Genomic DNA, 24,074 nt, shown 5'->3' with positions numbered 1-24,074 from the left:
TAAACCATAACAAAAATGTTTTTGTAGAAAGAAAAATGTGCCACACAATCAATATTTTCTTTTTTAAATGGAATTTCCTATTTATTAAGTTGAATTCCCTATAGATGAATTTTAATAATCTTCAATTTATTAAGTATATAGTTGGTACTTTTGGTGCAAAATTTTTAATAATAAACTTTTTTGTTTTTTTTCCAGACTATTCGAAAGTTCATCTAACACAATTGTTGGAGAAGGCTGAAGTGATTGCAGGACGCATGCTTAAGTTTTCTGTTTTTTATCGTAATCAGCACAAAGAATATTTTGACTATGTTCGGTAAGATTCAAAATATATAGTGATTTGTTTTACTAAATATAGTTTCAAATTTTAGGCTCAGGTTTCCCTTGATTCTAGTTCTGTCAAATAGCAGTGCTAGATTTCTTTTCAAAATAACTATATGGAATTTTATTTTCCAGAAAAATTAAGTAGAAAAAGATCATGAGATTTTTTTCTATTTCACTTAGATTCCTTTCTATAATCATTTGTGATACCAGTTCCTGCCCATTTGACTAGAGGATCTTAAACCCGTGGTATTTAGATTGATGAGCATTTCATGTACACACTCGTCCTGCTGTCTACTTCATACTGACTACTAATTTTTTCCTCTTTTTGTGGGTCTTTTTAAGACATTGAAAACGAGAGGATAAAAGAGTGACTGTTTCATGAAATATTATGGTGAATCAGGTGGGATTCACAGACTTCTACCTAAGTAGAAGTCTTTTAGCTGTTGTATTAGTGTGTTTTTCAGGCTGCTGATAAAATACACCCAAGATTGGGTAATTTACAAAAGAAAGAAGTTTATTGGACTTACAGTTCCACATGGCTGGAGAGGCCTCACAATCATGGTGGAAGGCAAGGAGAAGCAAGTCACACCTTACATGGATAGCAGCAGGCAAAAAGAGAGCTTGTGCAGGGAAACTCCTCCCCTTTTTAAAACCATCAGATCTCATCAGACTCATTCAGTATCATGAGAACAGCACAGGAAAGATCCCCCCTCCCCATAATTCAATCAACTCCCACCGGGTTCCTCCCATGACATGTGGGAATTGTGGGAGTTACAAGTCAAGATGAGATTTAGGTGGGGACACAGTCAAAACATACCAGCTGTTATCTTGAATTAATTATCATGAGGATAATCTCCTTGTTTACTTTTAAATTCTAGTGATTTTACTAAAATTTCTAAGATAGCCTACGTTTATCCCTGGAAGCAGTTCCTGAGAAGTTAAAAGAAATCTATCCTGCAGGTAGTTTTTATACTTACAGCACTTTCATGTTTGTAGAAGAAAATTTGAAGAGAATAAATAGCCCAGATGTGTGTTTTGTGTTTTAAAAACCTTAGTGAGACTAAGGCTTTTAAAATGGCAAATGCTATATAGATTGTAAAACTTCTTACATAGCATTCCCTATAATTTATCATTTTGAAAGCCTCACTTCAGACACTAAAGGATTCTTAAGTTGACAGGACTATGTATGAAAAGTATTTAGGAAACTTTGTTGTTCTTTGTATTTGTTTCTTTCATACTTCTCTAGTTTCTCTTAAATGAAGATCATGGTTCCAGATTTAAATCAGCTTCAAGCTGTGGAAAATGCAACAGGAATGAGAGAGAGAAGAACACACATAGGCATCTGTGTTCTTCAAATTAAGTACTTAGCAATAGAATATATTTTTATATATTTTGATGGCGAAAAAAACATTCCTGCCATTTGTTTGAATATCTTATAAATACAGCATTTAGTCCTTCATTTTCTCTATTGGTATTTACTCTAGAGTCCATATAATTCCTGGTAGATACCATTCACCTAATTTAGAGTGTACAGACTGATACATATAACATAAATTATTGTGCTTGTCAATTGTGGATTGACAATGACCATATAGACTCAGCAAGGAAGGTGTTTCTTTATACAGATGCTCCTTGACTTACGGTGGGGTTATGTCCCATTAAACACATTGTAAGTTGAAAATGCATTTAATACACCTAACCTACAAAACTTCATAGCTTAGCCTAGCCTCCTTAAACACTTTCAGATCACATTAGCCCACAGTTGGGCAAAATTATCTAACAGAAAGCCTATTTTATTTAAAAAAACAAAAAAAAAATTGTTGAAAAGATCAACATTCAAAGTACAGTTTCTACTGAATATGCATCATTTTCACACCATCATAAAGTCAAACAATTGTAAACCAAACCATCATAAGTCAGGAACTGTCTGTATTTGTTATGTATAAAATTTGAAAACAAAAAAAAACCCCTCCATATTTCTGTTGTCTTTGGTAAGAAATACATCAAAAGAATAATTACATCTTGGATTTTAGGTTTATATTCCTAGTACATTGCCAACATCTATTTTAGGTGGCCACTGGAGGGCAGTATTTCTCTGTGATTTTTCTCTGTCCCTTGAATGGGAACTGGCCTTTGTTTTTAGGTCCTTTAGTGATCTAAAGTTTGCTTCTTCTGTTTTCAAAAATGCTTCCAAGAATAAAAAAATAAATAAAAATAAAGACAGAGTGCCTAGAAAATGGATAATTATTGTATATATTGCATGATTTTACTCCCAGCTACCAGTATGAAAGCTGTGTTTACTAAGAAAATTTACCTTTGTTAAGTTTTCCATAATGATAGTTATAAAATCCATGTAAAATATGTCTTGGTGCAGTACGTATAAATAAATATACTTTCCACAGTGTGGTATAATTTTTCGACATTGCTTTTTTAAGAAGCCTTATTAAAAAGTAGTAGACATTGATTTCATGGATGTTGATTTTTTTTGTCATTAACTCTAATTAAGACACATTTCCTTGATTAAAATCCATTTTAAATATCATCTTGTTATTCAGAATTCTTGAACAGAAAGGAAAATTTAAATTACTGGATAAACTTTCCAAAGTTTATAATCCATTTTAAATTATGAAAAACTGGATAAATTCTTATTCAGTCCATAAGGAATGAACTCATTTTGACCTCTTCCTCTAGAAATGAATTCCTAAATGAACATTGCTTTCCCATACTCCAAATGAAAACACCACTTTCTCTCTTACCCCTTGTTCATATTCACTAGGTAGCCTAATTGTCCTTAAAATACTCCTTTTATATCTGGAGGGTTTCAGGAATTCACTGAGATTGGTAGACATGTGTGGGAATTCCTCTACCTCTGGTGTCAGCTTGTATATCCTCAAAGTGCAGGTCCTAGTACACATTTTCTGTTTATATATATATGTTGCTGTTATTATTTCATGTAATTGCACTTATAGATCCATGTAGGACACATATATAGATATTTGGATTTTGTTAATGAGAATGTAACAAAGAGACATTTTGAACAGGGAAAGGTTGGAGTAAATACTCTTTTCCCTATTCCACATTTATCTATTGTTTACTCATTCATTCAAGAAACAGATTATTGAGCACTTCAGTGTCAATGGGATAGAAAGATATCTCTTTTGTCTGTGCCAATGAGCACAGACAAAAAAGAAATAAAGAACACCAGAAAGTCTGTTCTCTTTACCCACAGGATCAGGAAAGAGACTGAGATGTCTTGGAATACAGAAACCTTTTAGACAATAACCACCATACCGCAGGCAAACAGTATAGGAAAAAAAACAAAAAAACTGTAGTCCCTCATGTACCAGCCAACGCTAAGTGGGGAACCTAGACTTCTATCCTTTTACATCTGTAAGAGGACATCCTTCTCCCTCCATCCTCTGCTAGGGTGGTATCAGAGAAGCCTGAATAGGGAGCCCAGACTTTCCACCACTGCCCAAAGAAAACGAGGCTTGCCCTCATAGTATGTGAAGCCACATGTCAAGTAGTAATGAGACACCCCTTCTCTCTCTGACCTAGACTATGTTAACATAGGCCTAGTGGGAGCCTAAACTCCTACCTCCAAGTAGTAACTGACCCCCCTCCCTACCCTGTGTCACTGGAGACTGAGTAGGAAACCTGGACTTCTATCCCCATCTGACATCAATGAAGTGACTACCCCATACTCTTCACCCACTGGTAGATAGTCAAGAGGAGGCCTGCTAAAATACTAGATTTTAATCTGATCCAAAATATAATAACATAAAACTTAAAATGCCCAGGATACAAACGGAACTCATGTATGACACCAAGAACCAGGAAAATCTTAACCTGAATGAGAAAAGATGATCAAAGATACCAAAACCAAAATAATGCAGATCTTGGAATTATCTGACAAAAATTTTTTTTTTTTTTTTTTTTTTTTTTTTTTTTTTTTTTTTTTTCCCCGAGACGGAGTCTCGCTCTGTCGCCCAGGCTGGAGTGCAGTGGCCAGATCTCAGCTCACCGCAAGCTCCGCCTCCCGGGTTCACACCATTCTCCTGCCTCAGCCTCCCGAGTAGCTGGGACTACAGGCGCCCACCACTTCGCCCGGCTAATTTTTTTTGTATTTTTTAGTAGAGACGGGGTTTCACCGTGTTAGCCAGGATGGTCTCGATCTGCTGACCTCGTGATCCGCCCGTCTCGGCCTCCCAAAGTGCTGGGATTACAGGCTTGAGCCACTGCGCCCGGCCTATCTGACAAAAATATTTAAGCAGCCACCATAAAAATGGTTCAACAAGCACACACTAACACACTTAAAACAGATAAAAACAGAAGCAGCAAAGAAATAGAAGATACAAAGAATTAAATGAAAATTTCGGAACATAAAAACACAGTAAGTGAAGTCAAAAGCTGAATAGACTCCATGGATTCCACAGCAGATTCAAGAGGACAAAGAGAAAAAAATAGTAAACTTGAAGATAGAATAGAAATTACCCAAATTGAACAATAGAGATAAAACTCACTGAAAAAAAATATATCAGTCTTATGGACATGTGAGACTATAGCAGATCTAATATTCATGATGTTAAAGTCAAGAAGGAAAGGAGAAAGAGGGTGGGGCTGAAAAAGTATTCATAGAAATAATAGCCATAATGTTCCCAAATTTGCCAAATAACATAAACATACAGATTCAAGCTGAGAAAACCCTAAATGGGATAAACCCAAAGAAATCCATGCCAAGATACATTACAAACTGAAAACCGCAGGCCAAAGCGGGGGCGAGGGGGAACATTGAAAGTGGTGAGATATAAGACACCACTATATAAGGAAAAATAAAACAATTTGAATGACATCATCATCAGAAACTACCTAGGCCAAAAGAAAGTGACATAATATTTTCAAATGCTGAAAGAGCACTGTCAACTGAGAATCCTGTATCCAGTGAAAATATCCTCCAATAATAAAAGGGAATTAAGATATGCTCAGATGAAGGAAAACTAAGGGGATTTGTCAGCAGCATATCTATCCTAAAGGAAGTTTCTGAAACGGGAAGGAAGGAAATAATAAAAGAAGGAATCTTGGAACATCAGAAAGAAAAAAAGAACAGTACAAGTAAAAGTATAGGTCACATCCAGGATAACACACTACATTTATTTGTTGTGTTTCCATATTCCCTTAACTGTGACAATTTTTTGGTCTTTCCTTGAATTTGCATTTTTAATAAACTCCCTAGGTGGTTTTCAGGTGGTAGAATTTGAGACCCATTGCTGCTAAATTCAGAGGCTGATCCAGGCATTTCACTGACCCATAAACTCTTTAAGAAGCACGTTGACTGGGGGAACTTTCCCTTACTTGAGTAGTAGCTTGAACTTTGCTTCCCAAGTCATGCTGGTCAGGGACCCAGAAAAAAAAAAAAGGCACACTTGGGGAATTCTGGAGAGAATGTAACAAAACTACCGCTCATAGAGGTGTAGTCAGGGTTAAGGTAACAAACAGGGGATGCTAAAGTAACCAAGAACTAGCACTAGCAAGAATTGAAAAGTTTTACTCTTCTTGGGAATTAAAGGGAATAGGAATTCATCCAGCAGTAGCAGTAGTCAGAGATACATAGTTATGAAGAACCCAGCCCTGCCAGAACCACAAGGCCCCAAAGCATGGAGGAAATACAGGAAGACACACCCAAAGCTTTACCTCCTCCTACTCTATATACTACTCTATATATGCTGGTGCCTCACATTGGTAGAACTGAAATAGAAGGGACCAAGAGATAAGGAACTGAGTGATAGAGTCCCAAGCCATAGTGGAAGACTGGTGGAGAATGAAGAATGAATGGAACTGGGGGTGAGGTAAAGGGGGAGTAGCCAGCACTGTTTTAAGCAACATGCCAGAGAAATAACCTGATTACTGTCCTTGGGTTAAAAAGCCAAAACGAGCTGAGTGTGGTGGCTCATGCCTGTAATCCCAGCACTTTGGAAGGCCAAGGTGGGCGGATCACAAGGTCAAGAGATCAAACCATCCCAGCCAACATGGTGAAACCCTTTCTGTAGTAAAAGTACAAAAATTAGCTGGGTATGGTGGTGCATTCCTGTAGTCCCAGCTACTCTGGAGGCTGAGGCAGGAGAATTGCTTGAACCTGGGAGGCAGAGGTTGCAGTGAACTGAGATTGCGCCACTGCTCTCCAGTCTGGCAACAGAGCGAGAGGCTGTCTCAAAAAAAAAAAAAAAAAGCCAAAACAAAACACTTTTGTGCCGGTATAAATGGACAGCACTCATTTTATGACTAAATCTATCATGCTTTAAAGAAACATTCAATATATTTAACTAACAAATAACTTTAGTTCAGTTTTCTCTTCAGAAAGCCACTTCTGAAACCTAGTTGGCACCTAATGTATGTGTGATTTTACCAGTAAGGTTTCTAATTCCAGTTTGATTTTTCTGGTCAGGAAATTTACATTATTATGTTAATTTAATACAAAGTCTCCAAGGCTTGTAGCAGATCATCCCTACCTCAAGGTCAAAGCTAGAATTCAGCCATCTATAGGTAATATGTCAAAAGATGCTGTCCCCTTACTCTGATAGTAAGAGGGGTATTCAGGCCTTTAACAGTAGATGTTTGACTTTTAGGCCATTCAAATATATAAATCAGTGGGTTTACCACTATTGTATTAAGCAGTGACCACTTGTTTCCTCTTGCAGAGAACATCATGGGAATGCTATGCAGCCCTCTGTCAAGGATAACAGTGGTAGCCATGGCTCTCCTATCAGTGGAAAACTAGAAGGCATCTTCTTCAGCTGCAGCACTGAATTCAATACTGGAAAGCCACCCCAGGATTCACCTTATGGAAGATACAGGTTTGAGATTGCTGCAGAAAAACTTTTTAACCCCAACACTAACTTATACTTTGGGGACTTCTACTGTATGTACACTGCTTATCATTATGTGATTCTTGTTATTGCTCCTGTGGGATCACCAGGAGATGAATTTTGTAAGCAGCGCCTTCCTCAACTAAATTCTAAGGATAATAAATTTTTGACCTGTACAGAAGAAGATGGGGTGCTGGTTTACCACCATGCCCAGGATGTCATTTTAGAAGTCATTTACACTGACCCTGTGGATCTTTCTCTGGGCACCGTGGCAGAAATCACTGGTCATCAGCTCATGAGTTTGTCTACTGCAAATGCAAAGAAAGATCCCAGCTGCAAAACCTGTAATATCAGTGTTGGACGTTAATGCCCACTTTTCTTATTCTTACTCAGCCCCTTTTCCTCCATTAGGAGCATTGGTCCTGTTGTCCATTTTCATCACCAGATGTTTTCCACTGAAGCATGCACATGCCACTGTCACCAAAAACGAACTACCACTTTCCAAATTCCATTCAGAGCCATTTTAGTGTTTTCCTATTCCCTACCCCTCCCACTACTTTCAATGATGAAATACCCTAAGTTCTCCTTCTGACACTTTATTGCCTAGATGCTGCAATGTTTTTATGTTTCCTTTATGCCAAACATAACAAAACAGTTATATAGACCGCTTTAGCAAAGTACACAATAATGGCTTATAAGTGGTGTTTAAATATGCATTCATTTTAATCTACTGAACAAATATTGGGATAACTCCAAACCGCATGAAAGGGTGTAATTGCAGCATGAGTTAAATCTTGAAGCCTAGAATTGTCAGCACTTCCAACTTCTTGTTTGACAGTGTTATTTATGTTATTTATATTAGCTAACAGGAAACAACTACTGTGTTTCAACATAATAAATATAATAGAAAAATATTTTATTTGTATTGTTGTATAAAATATTTACAATCATATAGAATATATAGAGTTACATTTTAATAGCAATTGTGTACATGTCACGAAACCATTTCCCTTATCAAAGATGTAATTTGTAAACCTCAAATAGTTGTGTATCTGTCCTGTTACAAGTAGATGACTTCAATTAAACAAATGTATGAAGGACATTATTCTGATTCATAAAAGTTATAAAATATTAGGTAAATACAGAGAAAACAATAATCCTCTGAAATAGTCTGTTTCTGAAATAGTCAATAGTCTTCCTATCCAAACTATAAGAAAAATGTGAATTTCTTCAACATCATACTTAAACGTTACAGAAAATAGAAATACAAACAAGGTTGGTACATGAGAGAAAATGTTGATCTTTTACTTCCTTTTACAAAAATGAAAATAATAAACATGTTTTAGTATAAAATAACATAAAATAATATACACTAAAGTTGATGATGCAAATAAATATTCTGGCTTCTTTTTCAAGGTATCAGGGCAATTTCCAAACCTTTCATTTTGTACAGAAGGAAGAATAACTACAGCTCATGGGAAATGTTTTGACTTTACAAAGTATAGATGTTGGAACATTAAGAAAAATGTATATTCCCAATGAAAAAATAGTTATATCATCTTATAGTAAACAAAAAGATTAGCAATAATACTATGGACATATTAGATTATATACTGCAGACACATATCTATCCAAAATACCTATTTTAAATTTTTAATACAATATTTTATTTTAATATAAACATCTGTCAGTTATAGACAAAGATAATAATTCACAAAGTACATGCTATCAGAATGAACTTTGGTAACCAGAAATGTAAAATTTCAAATAACAGATAAAATAATGTGTTATTTTTATAGAGAAATAAAAAAAATAGCAGTAACACAATCTAGGTTATTTTAGGGTACTGAGAGCCTAGCAGACTTAAGGGACAAGGTAGTAAATGTTTTATCACTCAAAAATCCATTAGAAGTTTCAAATAAATTACTTTCTTGCTAGGTACATTCCTTCCTACTTGAAAAGCAGAATTTCTTTTCCTCCTCTGATTGAGTTTTAAAAATCATGCTCTTTTCCATACATCAACATAAACAATCTTTGGATACTAAATAAACTTTCCCTAACAAGCATCCTAGCTATGTTATTTAGATTTGATAAAATATTAGACATTTTTTAAAATACTTGTATTGACTATGAGTTTTCTGCTTGGCATGGAGGACACTGAATTTTTTCCCAATTATATGGCTACCTGTTGTATCCTTCCCCCCTTTTAAATCCCTTCTCCTTGTATATAATTAAACTTGCTATTCCTTCTTGAAAACAGCTAATACTACCACTAAAGTGCTTCCATTTTCATTGTGTCAAAACTACTTAGCAAGGATGGCAGAGGAAAATAAACTTTACTTTATATCATGGGTGAAAGTGATCATAACATTTCCTGAACCTCAAATAGTTTTGGCCACATCTTGCTTGCTGATGAGGACCTCTAATAGTCTCAGTTTGGCTTTTATGTGCTTATATTCATAATACTCATCTGCCATTGGTATCCTATCTTCCTTTTGTGGACTTCTGCAAAACAAAAATACATTTATTAGTTCACAATGAATCAAGTCATTATTAAATATTCTTTTATAATTCATACATGAGAAAGTATACTGTGACAGCTTCCACTTGGTTTTTGCATCATGTCTTCTTTTCCTTCCCTTTCACCTTCATTCACTCCTTCTTCCATGTGTTACTAAACTTCTAAATAACAGTAACCTTTGAAAACTTGAATGTCATAAGTGTTTTGCAAATATGTGGTCTAGTGCTTAGACTTACAACAATGGGGTAAGTGAAAAGATCTAAGGGGAAACAAACAAACAAGAAATAGAACTTTCAAGGCATTCTTTGTCCTGTCATTCTTCCATTATCTGCCACAGCCCTACACCTGTACAAAATGTTCAGCCTTAATAGAGTTGTCAAAAATTTTAACCTGAAAATACTACATAAATTTCATTATAAAAATCATTTATAAACTTATGGTAACAAGAAAAGCATTCAGGGTCTGTCTTACAAACTTGAAACGTTTCCAGATTGTCTTGTAATTGTAATACCTATCTCTGCTAATATGTAGTAGAACCACTGAGCTGGTCCTTGATTGAAGTAATTTACGAGAGCCTAAATTGTGGTGGTTCTCTTCTGTACACTAATTCTACTAAGGCTAGACATGTAACAATGCATAGATTTTTATACGTATGCATACATATACTCTTGCTGTTTACTTGGAAGAATAACTTGGTAATATCAGGAGTTAAAACCATTTGCCTTCCCACAAAAATACGTTGTCAAGATACGTTTTCTAAAGGGAATAATTGCAACAGGGTCTCAGAAGACTCTTGTTTTCTTGGTTAATAAGATAGCCAATTGCCTTGAAAACATTTCCACCCAGGACTTTGAAATTCAAGGGGTAGAGGACACAGATATAGTCACCACAATTACAACTGAATATAACCACAAATATTCTCTAACATTAGTATGGCTGAAACCAGGTAAATAGCATATATTTAATGTTTTATCTTTAGCTCCCTTCTATTTTTCCCAGTAATGATAAAGAGATATTTCTATCTCTTACCAAATAAAAAACAAGCTAATCTATACAGATTAAGAATATAGTATCTACTTGTATTTCAACACTATTTATTGCTCTGCAATTTCTAGTACAGAACTCAAAACAGTATACAAATCCATAGACAGCATTCTTCTTGACTATTGTCTAAAGTATACAACATAAATCCTTTGTCTCCATTCTGTGTTATGAGTCAAACTTATCATAACTGGATGTCTGAATATCACCTTAATTTGTATGAATAGATCTAAGTAAAGAAACTGTCTAATTATTACAGAGAAACATTAATAATCCATTATGTAATTTTCCCTAGTTTTGCATAGTCCATTTTGGCTAATAAGAGTGCTTTGACAAGAATGAAAAGTTTTGCCAAGTCTTTCCTGAAGCAGTTTCCCCATTATATAAAACATACTAAAGTGCTTAGCACAGTTCCAAGCTCATAATTATTAATAATAATGTAATATCTATATGATTCTCATGCCTCTTGTATGGCAAATATTACCAAGAATATTTATAGTGCCTTAAACATTTTAGTAATCCATTTGCATGGTTATTTTACCTTATTGATACTTAGGTCTTCCTAATAAAATGTCTTAGATAAACAAAATTAAGGTCCATATTTCCTAGCCACTCAACTGTTTGATTTTAGCTGTAAAAGATCATCACTTGTGCATTTGGTTGAAATATATCACCACAAGGGGGCATACAACTTCATAGCCAAATATAGGCTTATCTGAAGTGGGTTTAAGACTCATAGGTGCAGTGGAACACTATACCTAGAACATAACTAACTTCCCTGTATGACAAAAAGCATACCAAGTGACACTGCAGATCCACTAGGCAGAACTAGTAGCACACTGGGAAGTTCTCAAACCCCTTACGATAGATTCCTGGGTTCAAATTGCTAAAAATATAAATTTATTCAGGGAACTCAAATTTATGAAACAAATGTATGCACATCTTAAAGTGTCATTTCTCATATGTAATGACTGTTTAAATTTAGAATATTTGATAGCATCTCCACAAATATTTCCCTGAATGAAAAATTCCCATAGAATACCTTTAATCCAAAAGAGGCAGAGATCAGGAACTTTATAGTGCAAGTCACATATTTATCCAAGGTATAATAATAGCAGACAGTCCAGACAAAGTTACTACCCCAAGGAATGTTTTACAAGGAATGTTACATGAACATTTTATAAAAGAAAAAAGGATGGAAAAGGAAAAATAATAACAAATGCTTTATGTTCTAAATTTATGAGCCACATAACATTTCTCACTAGATTAGTTAACATCACCAAAAAGGTAAGTTGGACTTTTGCAATCAACTTGAAAGGAAGATTCCAACTAGAAAATAAGTTGATACATCTGTGTTGGCTGAATGCAAAAAGCTTTTCACTCAGTAGGTCCAGTCCCAAAGAATATCCTGGTAGGCTAAAATGGATACCTGCCAGGGACTAAGAGGTGAGTAGACCACACAATTCATGTATTTATGTTGAGATTTATTGTGCAAAGTTAGAGATTTTTAGAGTTTAACTTTTATTTTTTACAGATTGATGTCATACCTGACAGCTACCATGTCCCATAAAACATCCCTAATATTGGCAATATTAGAATGTTGCATTGGACAAATCCTGAGTCTAAGCCAGTGTGAAAATGATATACATTTTGTAAAAAGTCACCGTTCCTGCAAAAAATTGCAGGTCATTTTTAACAGTAATTCTCTAGGAAGTATTAGCTTTAAAAATCTCTCTGCCCACACGTACCTTCCTGTTTGTTTAAAAAACTGTTCTTCAAATTCTCTTAAGGCTTTCCGCAGTCTCTTCTTGTCAGCCCTAGTTTCTCGGAGATGGTCAAGAAGTACAGGCCTATATAAGGTAGAATATTTGTCATTACTGGGCACTGGCATAATTGAGAGATCATCGTGAGCAGATTTATCTGTTCAGCCAAAAAAGCATACTATGATTGAAAAGTGTTCTGAGCATAAGAGTGTCTTTTGGGTAAATATGACACACATAGAGCCTGACCATAGGCAAGCACATAAGCAGGGAAAATTACCTGATGGAAAAAATATCACAAGATATGGGAAAGGACAGACAAGAGGCAAGCAGACTGATTGAATCCACTGAAAGAACTGGAAAGGGTAACAGCAATATAGATGGATGAGGGAAGGGATATTTTGAAGGAATACTCATCAGCATTTGGTGATAGACTGAACATAAGAGATACAGAGGAACAGCTTTTAAAGAAAATTCTATTCTTAATCTAGAGAAATAAGTGTAGGAATATTAGGAGAATGGCATAACCCCTGTGAATGAAAATAAGACCCAGAAGAAAGCTATAGTTACATTGTGAATTCTACTCACTTCATTCTACCAAGATGAGAGAAAAGTCATACATGCTAGAGCAGGAATGTGGTATACACAAGCAGACCAAACTCATGTATGGTTTCAGAGATTCTGTGAGCTTGAAATTATATATGGGCTTTTTCTTAAAACAATTCTGTTGGTTTCAAAAAAGTCCAACACCCCTTGAAAAGTTAGGAATAACTCCTTTAGAATTACCACCAAAAAAAGGATTTTCTGCTTGCTTTCTCTGATAGACACTTCTGTCAAATTAAATTAAATTAAACTCAATCTCATAATCTGGGCTATAAGATACAAACCAAAGAAGGCCAGATTATCATGAGGAATGCCAGCTACTGAATAATGATAATAATAATGATGATATTAATGAAAATCCAAATGGCTTCTATCTGAAGGGCCATTTAAGAGACAAAGGGCAAGTCATTTGCTTACTACCAAGTGGATTTCTAGTGGAAAAACTATCTCATCTAAATGTAAGAGTCTAGGATAAAGGCCCTGAGAATTGTTGACCCACCCCTTTGAATCCAGCATGTTCAAAGGCCAACTCTGCTTCATATACTGGTATCAGATCAGAAGGAGTTAAGAGGAGACTCTACACTTGGGATTCATACTCACATGGTAGCCTCATGTAAATTAGACATGGAGAGAGCTGGTGGTTTTACTTCTTTCTTTTCATCTGGTAGAAGGGCCCTAACAGGCTCAGTCTCATTAGAGTAGGTGAGGTGGTCACCAACAGGAAGGTGAGATGCTGGATCTGGCAAAGAAGGTTGTTGGCTTCCCTGTGGATAGTCTTCATCAGAGTCCTCTTCCTCCTGCTTATCACAGGCAGAGTTAAAGAAAGTAAGTCACGTAATGCTCAGTGCCTCTTGAGGAAACAAAAAAAAAAATACGGGAAGGGGAATCATAAATCAATGCCATGAAAACCAGTAGGCGACCCAAATGCCTACTGAGAACTGGGATGGAAGCAACCAAGAAGAATTCTTCCTCCATTTCATTAAAAACCTGCAGAAGTTAATGAGCAAAAAGGCAGCAGCCATGCTGGGCTAAAACTTAACTCACCAAGTTCATCTGTGTCTTCTGGGCCAATGAAGGCACAGACCATTAGGATATGGTCCAGTCTGGACTATACTATCAAGTGGTTCCTCCCTTTCACTCAGACCTTCTGGGCTCCAGCTTAATACTTGTGACATGAGTTAAGATGAGGTGGACTACAGACAACCTTTATCCTCCAGAAATACCCCAAGTCAGGTCCCAGTGGGGACCAACATTCAGATACAGAGGATACTCAGAAAATTGACAAGTTCAGGGGAGAGCTATTGGAAAGTCAAAGCAAAGTGGGGTTACTCCTCAACCTGTTCTGATAATTCTTATCACAACTAGAAGATTTTCTTGCAAGAAATATAAGAACTCTACTACATTTTAAATTATGCTTCCATAATGGGAAAATTCCAAAGACTGAATTATTATTCTCTTAATGTCTTTAAAAATATGGAAATATAATCCATCTCAAAAAATGTGGAAGTATAGTGTACTCAAGCATACTTAAATTTATATTTGTTAATATTTATTCTTTTTTATATTGATATCTTGAACAAGTAACTGTTTTGATATTGATGGAGTAGGATTTGTGATACTTTTCTAGTTCTGTATTCCCATAAATCATTCTTTACTAAAAGTAGTCTAACTCAATTTCAGTACTTATATTTTCTATTGAAATAAATCTTTTCATATCTTGTATAGTATGGTCAAATGGTACCAAAAACAAATGTTGCATTATATCAAGAATATATTGTTAATTTTCTGATTAAAGGAAAAAATTAACCAACACACAGAACAGAAAGGCTCTGTTTTGTCTAGCTGTGTTACAAATTAGAAAATGCCAAACTGAAATCTATCAATTTCTTTTCACCCAAGCTAATGAAAGCAAATGTTAAAATTGGCTCTAGACATACAAGTACTATATGTTCCTATTTTACAATAGTTCTAATATCAGCCACTGTTAAGTATAGTAATGGGGTTAGAGAAGACCAAATTTTCACTTTTTGAAATGACACCTGGCCTTGTTAGCAGTATATACTGCCATGAAGGGTCTTTTATAACTCTAGTAATACTATGTGACATCATGCTAACTATACATCAGTACAAAGTAACAGCATGCAAGTATCCTGACTTACAATTGTTGGAATAAGGGAAGGCGTTGATAAGATTTGCTTGATAATTCTGTATCGGTCATAAAGCGGCTTTATGAGGTTCTTGTCTTGCTTAGTTACCTGAGAAACATGAAATTATTATTCTTCTCTCAGACAAGAATGAAAACATCAATATTTTTAGCAGACAAAAAGCCTCAAAGTAAAGGATTATAATACTATAATGCAACAGTTATGAAAAGGAAAGTCATTTATTTTTTATTTATTTATTTATTTATTTAGAGACAGAGTCTCACTCTGTCACCCAGGCAGAGTGCAATGGCATGATCCCAGCTCACTGCGACCTCCAAGCAATTCTCTTGCCTCAGCCACCCAAGTAACTGGGACTACAGGCACGCACCACCATGCCTGGCTAATTATTTTGTATTTTTAGTAGATACAGGGTTTCACCATGTTGGCCAGGTTGGTCTCAAACTCCTGACCTCAAGTGATCGGCCTGCCTCGGCCTCCAATTATAGATGTGAGCCACTGTGCCTGGCCAGAAAGTCATTTACAAGGTACTGTATGTAGCACATGCCAGTTTTTTCTTGGAAAAGTTTCTTAAAGCATACGTCCAAGTTTAGGAATGTGATTTTTGGAGGAGTCTGAAATGCATAAGTGTTAGGGAACCTCTTCCTTAATGACTTCTTCATTCTTAAAAAACCAGTCCAGACATTGATTTTTCTTCTGAAACATATATTTTATCTAGACTTTCCCAATTATATGTAGTCACAAACACTAACGTTGTACAGGTCTTCATCACTACATGCTTGTATTATATACTAGGTTATGACTAGTTGTGATATAAATGAAATTATTTTGGACAAAACATTTAACTTCTCTGAGTCCTCAAGTTCCTACCTATACAAGAAGGAGGTTGGAGTTACCAATATCCTTCCATTAAAAAAATGTATAACCTCTTGATCCACTAATATATTCTGTACCCCTCTGCTGTAAGACCCATCCCTAATCACTATTTTCAGTGGATCACATTGTGCATAAAAATTTAAATAGCTTCCTATCTATCCATCTATCTATCTGTCTATGTATCTGCCTATTTATCCAAAGTGACCAAACTCCTTTGCTTGTATTGGTTTTTTTCCTGCTTTGTATTCTGCATTAATTTTCTGCATGTCTAGTAAACATAGCTTCCTTCTCTAGTCCAGTGATATACACTTGGCAAGTAGTGGGAAGGGAATAGTAGAAATAACTCATGGAATAATCACCCAGGCATCTTTTATCAAAGTACCCACACCCAAGCATGCCAGATAGATCTGCCATCCAGATCGGTCTCCCTTGAAAGAAAAGAAAATGTCTCAAACATGTGTTACACTTCCCAGTTATCCTCATGCTCACAACTCCCATCCCAATTGCAAACCATTCTGGCCCGTATTGATCTACCTTTTCTCTCAACTTCTTATCTCATTATCTGAGTCTTAACTGTTTTCTTTGTTTCAGTATTGTCTGCCCAAATAAATGATTCTTGAGGAGAGAGATCATATCACATACTTCTTTAAATTCTCACAGTACCCAACACATTCCCATTCCTACTACTAAGCTATCAACACAGGTTTATATGAAAAAAGGACTCTAATTTTTAGCCATCTTCTTTTAAGTCCCATACGCTGTGACCTAAGTCTCGCTTCCCTCTATAGAAGCTTGTTAAGTATTGCTTAAATAACCTCAAGATCTTTTCATTTTCTAACCCAATCATTTTTTAAACACTTTTATTCATAATACATCTTTCCATGAAAAAAAAAAACCCAACAAGTTCCCATCGAAATCTATTTCATGGGATTTTAATAGATGACAGAAGAAAAAAATCTCAGTCTGAGTTCAGAAAACATGGAAATCACCCAGTGGTTTTTTAATGTAATATCTTACTGGGACTTACAATCCATAGAAAATATTTCAGAAAATGATGCATTTAACTAGTATTGGAATCTCTCCATTGCAATTTGATTTTTGTGATTTAATATATTCCCCAGATTCTAGAAAAGCTAAATTTAATTCTAAAAGAAAAAAATAACCAAAACACATGATAAAATGATGAATGCCATTATAGAAAAGTATCTTCCATAGATGCTGGATAAAAATTTGGGAACACATACAATGTATGCACTGCTTTTTCACTTTGATTCCGTTGTCTTCCTCTTAAGATTATTATCAAAGCAATCCCTGAGGAAATGTGAGGGTTCCATACCCTCATGCATAGTAAGTACAAAACACTGTGAAACCTCTAAGTCTACAAGTGCTCATCCTCAGATAGAGGACAGGAAAGCAGATTGCCTGAGGAAGGTTAGTAGTGGGATTATGTGCCAGGAGCTGTTTTCTACTCACAGAAAAGCTATAGGCCTGCAAAGTGATCTTCATAAAGGAAACTGAATCAAGGTAAGCTCTGCAGGATACCCCAAATCTAAGGGGGCAGAAATACATTAGACTTTGCTGTTATTCTTCAGCCACTTTCTACTAAGAATCAGATCTAATTTTTCTCCTCTGAATTCAATAGCTGTCTCTTTCTGAAGTGCATCCTTCCTCCCTAACTCTATAGTTTCTGCTGGCTGTAGTATGCAAGATATATCTATTTTTTCATTTTTGTTATATGAATGAAGGAAACAAGGTTTCCTTTATGTTTTCGGTTACATGTTGAATAACCTAAAACAGCCAAAGAGAGCTATGAATGTATTGTCATAATTTAAAGATAAATAAAAGGAGATAAACTTTAAAAGATGATTATTCTTCCAGTTTCTCCATTTTTATAGTATCAGGGGTAAAACTAAGAGGAGGTTGAACAAGACAGGATCATATATAGGACAAAATTTGATATGATTTGTTTATAGCTTGGCAACTTTGCCATATGAAAACTCCTGGCCCCCTATCAGTGATTATTTGAATCATCAAGGTCTGGAAATAAACTGGCTTTCCAAGAGACATAACTGCTACTGAGGGTCAGTCCAAATAAGTTTGTTTCTGGGTCCTGGTCAGAAAGTTGTTTAGGAAAAAGCTGCCATAGCTTCAGCACTTCTACCACCTTGTTTTCCTTTCCCCCATGGGACTGGTGCCATGTATTCCTGCACAGTAAGCCACAGAAATTTATAAATAAAGTCATTACAATTATCCCTATAAATGAGATCTCTCTTAAGGAGAGAAGTAAAACTGACATTCTCTTCTCTGGACAGTGAGCAATAGAAATCATGCTTCTTAGCTTTAGGGACTCAAGTCCTGCCAAGATTTTCCTGTTTAAGTATCCCCATCGCCTTATTGAGGGAGGCACTATATGTAAGCAAGTCTGACTGTTTAAATTAATCAAACAAGATGGAAAGTCAGTACTGTATATTATCATAGAAAGCAATTGCTAAAGAGAATGTTTTGGTCAATTTAGATGTCCAAGCCGGGAATTGAAGGTTAATATTTGTCTTGAAACCAGAGGACATGAGTTCAGATAACCAGCTTCAAAACTTATAAACTGTTTTTAACATTACAAATATGTAATATTTGAACCTCAATTTCCTCATATGCATAATGATGATCACTTTTAATAAGTTTTATATGTAAATGTTTCTGGATTAATAACATGCATACCAAATGTTATTTGAGCTATCAAACTAGTTGACTTGATGTTAATGTCAATGCTATCCATTAATAAAAAAGAATATCACAGTGCTATTGAATAATTTTTTAAAAAATAAAAGAGAATGATAAGCTATGTTTTGATATAAAAAGCTATCCAGAATATACAAAGTAAAAAGGATGCATAATTGTATAGACTGCTCCCTTTTGTCTAACAGAGGCAAGTTAAGATATATATTGGGGCCAGGCATGGTAGCTCACTTCTGTAATCCCAGCACTTTGGGAGGCTGAGGTGGGAGCATGCCTTAAGGCCAAGAATTTTAGACCAGCCTGGGCAAAAGTGAGAGCTCATCTCTACAAAAAATTAAAATAATCAACCCGGCATGGTGTTGCACACCTGTAGTTCCAGCTACATGAGAGGCCAAGGTGGGAAGATCACTTGAGCTCTGGAGTTTATGGCTGCAGTGAGCTATGGTTGTGCCACTGTACTCCAGCCTGAATGATAAAGTGACACTCTGTCTCTATTAAAAAAAAAAAAAGGAATGTATATTGATAATTTCTTGTATATGTTTTACATAGAAACTCCAAAAAAGACACACAAGACATTAATAACAATAGTTACCTGCTGGGGGTGGGAGATGTCAGAGCTGGAGATGGCAGTTGGTTTTGGAAGTAGTCTTTTTACCATTTTCTGTTATATATTTTCTTTTTGAACTATGTGAGAAAGTATTACCTATTCAATAAATTATTTTTTTAAAAAAGAAGGATAAATAGGAAAGCAGAAAGTTTGATGGGATCTTCCTTTTCATGCCCTTTAAGTCTACTGTCTTTCCAACTAACAACAACCTGCTAGTAAGTTATTAATTTTGTATTGATTTTTTCAAGATAAAATGTATACTTTCTAAAAATCTGCTTTCATCCTCAGAGATGCTACAGTTGATGAGAGGCCAGAAGAAGTAACTGCCATTACTCATCCCCTTGGTAATTTGAGCTGTGCACCTGACACCACCTACAGTTGTTAGAAAGGTCAATATTGATATATATGCCAGCACCAGTTCAGTATTTCCAAAAGAAAAGGACATAAAAGACATAAATAGGCACTAAAGTTCAGCTCAGGGGATGACTCATTCATTTCCAGTGTACAGCCATGCCCTGTAACCCAGAAGTGATTATCTCTAAAAATCATCCACAGATAAAACAGGAAGAAAATTACTCACTGACAGTATCTGAACCAACAAGGCAATGCTATAGGATTTATCAGCCTTAGTATGGTCTGTGACTAAATGCCAAATGCAGAAATTATGGAAAGAGTCATAATAAAGTCTCTCTAGAAAAGATGTCATTCTTTATCTTGAAATTATAATATTTAATGCATTTTCAGCAATAAGGCAAGGACCTCAGATGAAAGTCATATGTCTCTTTGAGTTTAAAGAAACGGGACCTAATGAGATGATCTGAAATGCTACTGAGCTCATTGAGGAGTTAGAAATAACACTAGCTGCTATGGGAATACAAAGTTTTCTCTTTGGTTATGCTGTAGCCTCTGGATTCACACTGAGTATAGTGACTGACTAGCTACTACATGGTTTACTATATTAAGCTTTCTCAGTACCAATACTCAGCTTTATGTATTTACATTTTCTATTACAGATGCTCTCTGTTTAAAGGGCCTAACTTTAGCCTACTGAAGAGCTATATTATAGGTATATTTGAGGGGGTTTCTGACACTTATTAAATCAATAGATCATTAAAAATAATAGAAATGATTGGCATTTATACCAGGTGACATCCATGCATGAGGAGATTTTTCTCTGATCTTCCGACTCTCATTTGCGTATGTCTATTTGACTTACATGTCTCAGTAAGATGACCAACCATCCCAGTTTGTCCAGGACTGAGGCATTTCCCAGGACATGGGATTTTCAGTGCTAAAAGCAAAAAAGTCTTGGGCAAACTGGGACGATTGGTCACCCTATTCCTGAAAGATATTAAATGTAAAATATCCCAAACTAATCATTTATGTTATATTTTTATCTACAACCCCAGTGTGCTCTTCTAGTTTTCTCTGTATCAGTAAACGCTTTTCTGTGAGTAGAAAACAGCTCCTGGCACATAATTCCACTACTAACCTTCCTCAGGCAATCTGCTTTCCTGTCCTCTATCTGAGGATGAGTACTTGTAGACTTAGAGGTTTCAGTGTTTTGTACTTACTAAGCATGCATCATCCCAGATTCTTCTTTGCCTTCATTTCCTCCCATCTAATGCTTCAACATGTCCTTTTGATTCTACCTTCAAAATATACTTTGATTGTATCCACTTCTTTCCCTCTCCAAGGCCACCATGCTAATCCAAGCCACCCATTCCATCTACCCTTTTCATTATTTTCCCTGTGATGTATCCTCCACTTAGCAAGCAGACAGATCTATTAAATGTAATCATGTCATGTCACTTTTCTGCTCTCAACCATTCAACAACTTCCCAATACTTCCCACAGTTTTAAAGGTTCTGTGTGATGGGTTCTAATCTGTCTTTCTGACTTGATATCATGCCATCCTGTTCTCCAACCCTCAACCCCGAGAATTCAAAGTGAACAACAAGGTCTTCCTTTCATCACGGCCTTCATACCTGCAGTTCCATCTGTTGAGAATGTTTTCTGCTGCTCCCTTTGACCTGCTGATTCTTCTTTAAATGTCACCTCTTGGCCTTCCTAATCGCTTTATCTAAAGTAGAAACTATACCCATTATTTTCTATCATATCACCTGTTAAATATCCTGCATAGTACTTATCAACATTTTTAATGATTTCTTTTTATTGAGTTGTTTATATCTTGTTGTATTCCCACTCCCAGGACAACATGAACTACATGAGGGCATTGACTCCCCCATGACTTCTATATATTTTTTATTTTTTATATCTAGCATCTATTCTACTTCACAACACATAGTTGGCATTTACATCTTTTTGCAAATGAACTATTGTCCACCAGTCGGTAAGTTTCTCACTTACTGTCACGATAATTATATAAGTAGGTATTACCTGTATTTTACAGATGAGGAAATTGAATCTCAGAGAATCAGTTCACTTGCCAAGTGCCCATGGTTAGAAAGTGGCTGGTTCAAGTGCTGAGTCCTGTTCTAAGTCTACTATATCAACCCCATCTCTCCTCTTACTACCCTTGTTAATTGAGTAGAACATAGATTTAGACATTGACCAAGATGCTTTAATAGATACGGTCAAAGTGACTTTAAAATACTGGAAAGACCTTCAGAAGCACTGAAGGATGGAAAACTACAGATGTACCTGAGAGTTTCTGTATATATATGCAAAAGTTACCCACTAACTATCACAGAAGTAGAATCTTGGTGGGCTCAGGGATAGGATGGCTGAGTGGATGAAAACCTTCTCTTCACTCCTCACAACATGTATTTGTTGTTGTTTTAAGACTAAATGTATTTCATAAAGAAAGATGTGATCACAGGTCCATTTCTACTTGTAGATCACAAGTTCTTATGTAAATGACTAATCCAGGGGCATATTTTGAGCCTTTTGAGATTTGGAATATGTTGTCACTTTATGATTAATACCAGGTAATACACAATAGAACAGGGAAAGGCAGCATTCTCCTCAAGAAGACTTCATTTGAAAATTAAATATGCTAGTTTGTTCATTCATCTGCTCATTTTTCCATTCACTCAGCAAACATTTATTCAATACCTACTATGTACAGAAAAGGAGGGGTCATGACCTATAAATAGTACTTCCATGTAAGAAGTTCAAGGTGTAGTACAAGAAACAGTAAATGGCCTACAAGATAGAGCTGTGATAGGGTAGTTACATCTCTTATTCGAGAACTGAAAGTCAATCACACCAGTCTTAGAGTTGAGACAGGGGACTACAAGAAAGCTTCCCTGGCATAATTGAAATGGAAGCATAGATATGCACAAGGAGAGATTAACCAGGTAAATACTAATCAGTCTTTTCTTCTTTGTAAAATATAATAAATCTTTTCTTTGAACTCCATGCTCACATATTCAAATGCCTGACAACTCTATCTAGATGTCTCATAGAGACTTCAAAACTAAGATATCCAAAGCTGAAGACTTGTATTTCAACTTAACACTCCCAAGAAACCCTACCTCTCTATTCTTATTATATAAACACCAAACAATTTTTCTTACTATTTATAGATCATCCCTACTTTATTATTTTTAACAAGACATGAAGAAAGGGGCTGTAACTGGAGTCCTTTCCTTTCAGGCAATATGCTTATTTCTTAGTCTTGGGTTCATTTGCTAATTTTGGGGTGTGGAGAGTTGGAGAGAAAGGGATATGATATACCCTGGTGTCCTTGCCATTTACTTCCTATCAATACACAACACTATAACCTCCAGAATGGTGGCTTAGCCTGGCATCATGTGGCACTACTGCTCATGGCCAGTAACCTATCAGGAACTCATCTGAAATTCTGGAGCCAGGCTAATAAAATTGTTTATGTAATGACAAAGTGCTCTGATAAATTGGATGATCTCACCAGCACTGTGTGAACTATAGGGGCCCTCTATATAACAAGACATGGTGATGTACCTTAGAATCCTCCTGGGGAGGAAATTGCTCTCTTTTCTCCTTCAGGCATGTCAAAACAGCATCTGGAGTCTCTTCTCCAGAGGAGCTTGGCTCCAGGCCCGCAGCTTCCGGCTTCCCATTTTCTCTGGGGACTGTGGGTTGCTCACAGGACAGGTTTCTAGGTGGACCTTTAGGAGCACTCCCTTGTTCTTCTGACAGCTTTAGCTTTAGTTCTAAGAGAAATGCTGTGAGTTATCATAAGCAAAGAGAACCCACTAGCCCTAATAAGAACAGAGAGCCTTTCAGGAATTCCTTCCCCTGATGCCAAATCTGTAGAAATGAACACTAATGATGGCTTTCCACAGGGCAATGGCAACCCTTATAAGCAGAGCCACTAGCATAGGCTCCCAATCAGGTGTGAAAACAGGGCTCTAGAGGCTAGGATCTCATGGAGGTGGAGGATATGTATGGCAGTAGCACAGTGGTTTAGATTTCAGAGGAGGAAGAGTTTGCAGGAAAACCAGTGGCGCCTGGCCCCACCTGCCATGTACTGTAGCACCTGAAATTCCACACCCAAAGATTTATGTACTTATATTTTGAAGTTGTGGGTTCATCAAGAGCCCCTGTGGAAATGCAAGTAATTCTGCAAGACATTATACA

The 24,074-nt window shown here is 36.1% G+C and overlaps 2 protein-coding genes across 12 annotated transcripts in view; one reads left to right on the top strand and one right to left on the bottom strand.

The window, feature by feature from the left end:
• Positions 1-8,286, top strand: part of PHYHIPL (phytanoyl-CoA 2-hydroxylase interacting protein like) — a 64,162-nt gene extending 55,876 nt beyond the window's left edge. The window contains exons 4-5 of the mRNA XM_007963380.3: positions 196-313; positions 7,017-8,286. Of these exons, the coding sequence (XP_007961571.1) occupies positions 196-313; positions 7,017-7,551 (653 nt within the window). The 3' untranslated portion in view covers positions 7,552-8,286. The remainder of the gene's footprint in view (positions 1-195; positions 314-7,016) is intronic.
• FAM13C (family with sequence similarity 13 member C) overlaps positions 7,176-24,074 on the bottom strand; it is a 141,502-nt gene continuing 124,603 nt past the window's right edge. For 5 of the 11 annotated variants that reach the window (XM_007963394.3, XM_007963390.3, XM_007963383.3 and 2 more), the window contains 5 exons: positions 23,436-23,647; positions 15,269-15,364; positions 13,710-13,909; positions 12,495-12,596; positions 7,176-9,689 (listed from right to left, as the gene is read on the bottom strand). In XM_007963394.3, coding sequence (XP_007961585.3) covers positions 9,566-9,689; positions 12,495-12,596; positions 13,710-13,909; positions 15,269-15,364; positions 23,436-23,647 — 734 coding nt within the window. In that variant the 3' untranslated portion in view covers positions 7,176-9,565. The remainder of the gene's footprint in view (positions 9,690-12,494; positions 12,597-13,709; positions 13,910-15,268; positions 15,365-23,435; positions 23,648-24,074) is intronic. The other 6 variants (XM_007963391.3, XM_073019132.1, XM_073019138.1 and 3 more) reach the window with 3 other exon arrangements.

This window comes from Chlorocebus sabaeus, chromosome 9, assembly GCF_047675955.1.
Source record: "Chlorocebus sabaeus isolate Y175 chromosome 9, mChlSab1.0.hap1, whole genome shotgun sequence".
Lineage (NCBI taxonomy): Eukaryota > Metazoa > Chordata > Mammalia > Primates > Cercopithecidae > Chlorocebus > Chlorocebus sabaeus.
Note: the sequence above shows the minus strand (reverse complement) of the source record. Positions and strands in the feature narration are given on the sequence as shown.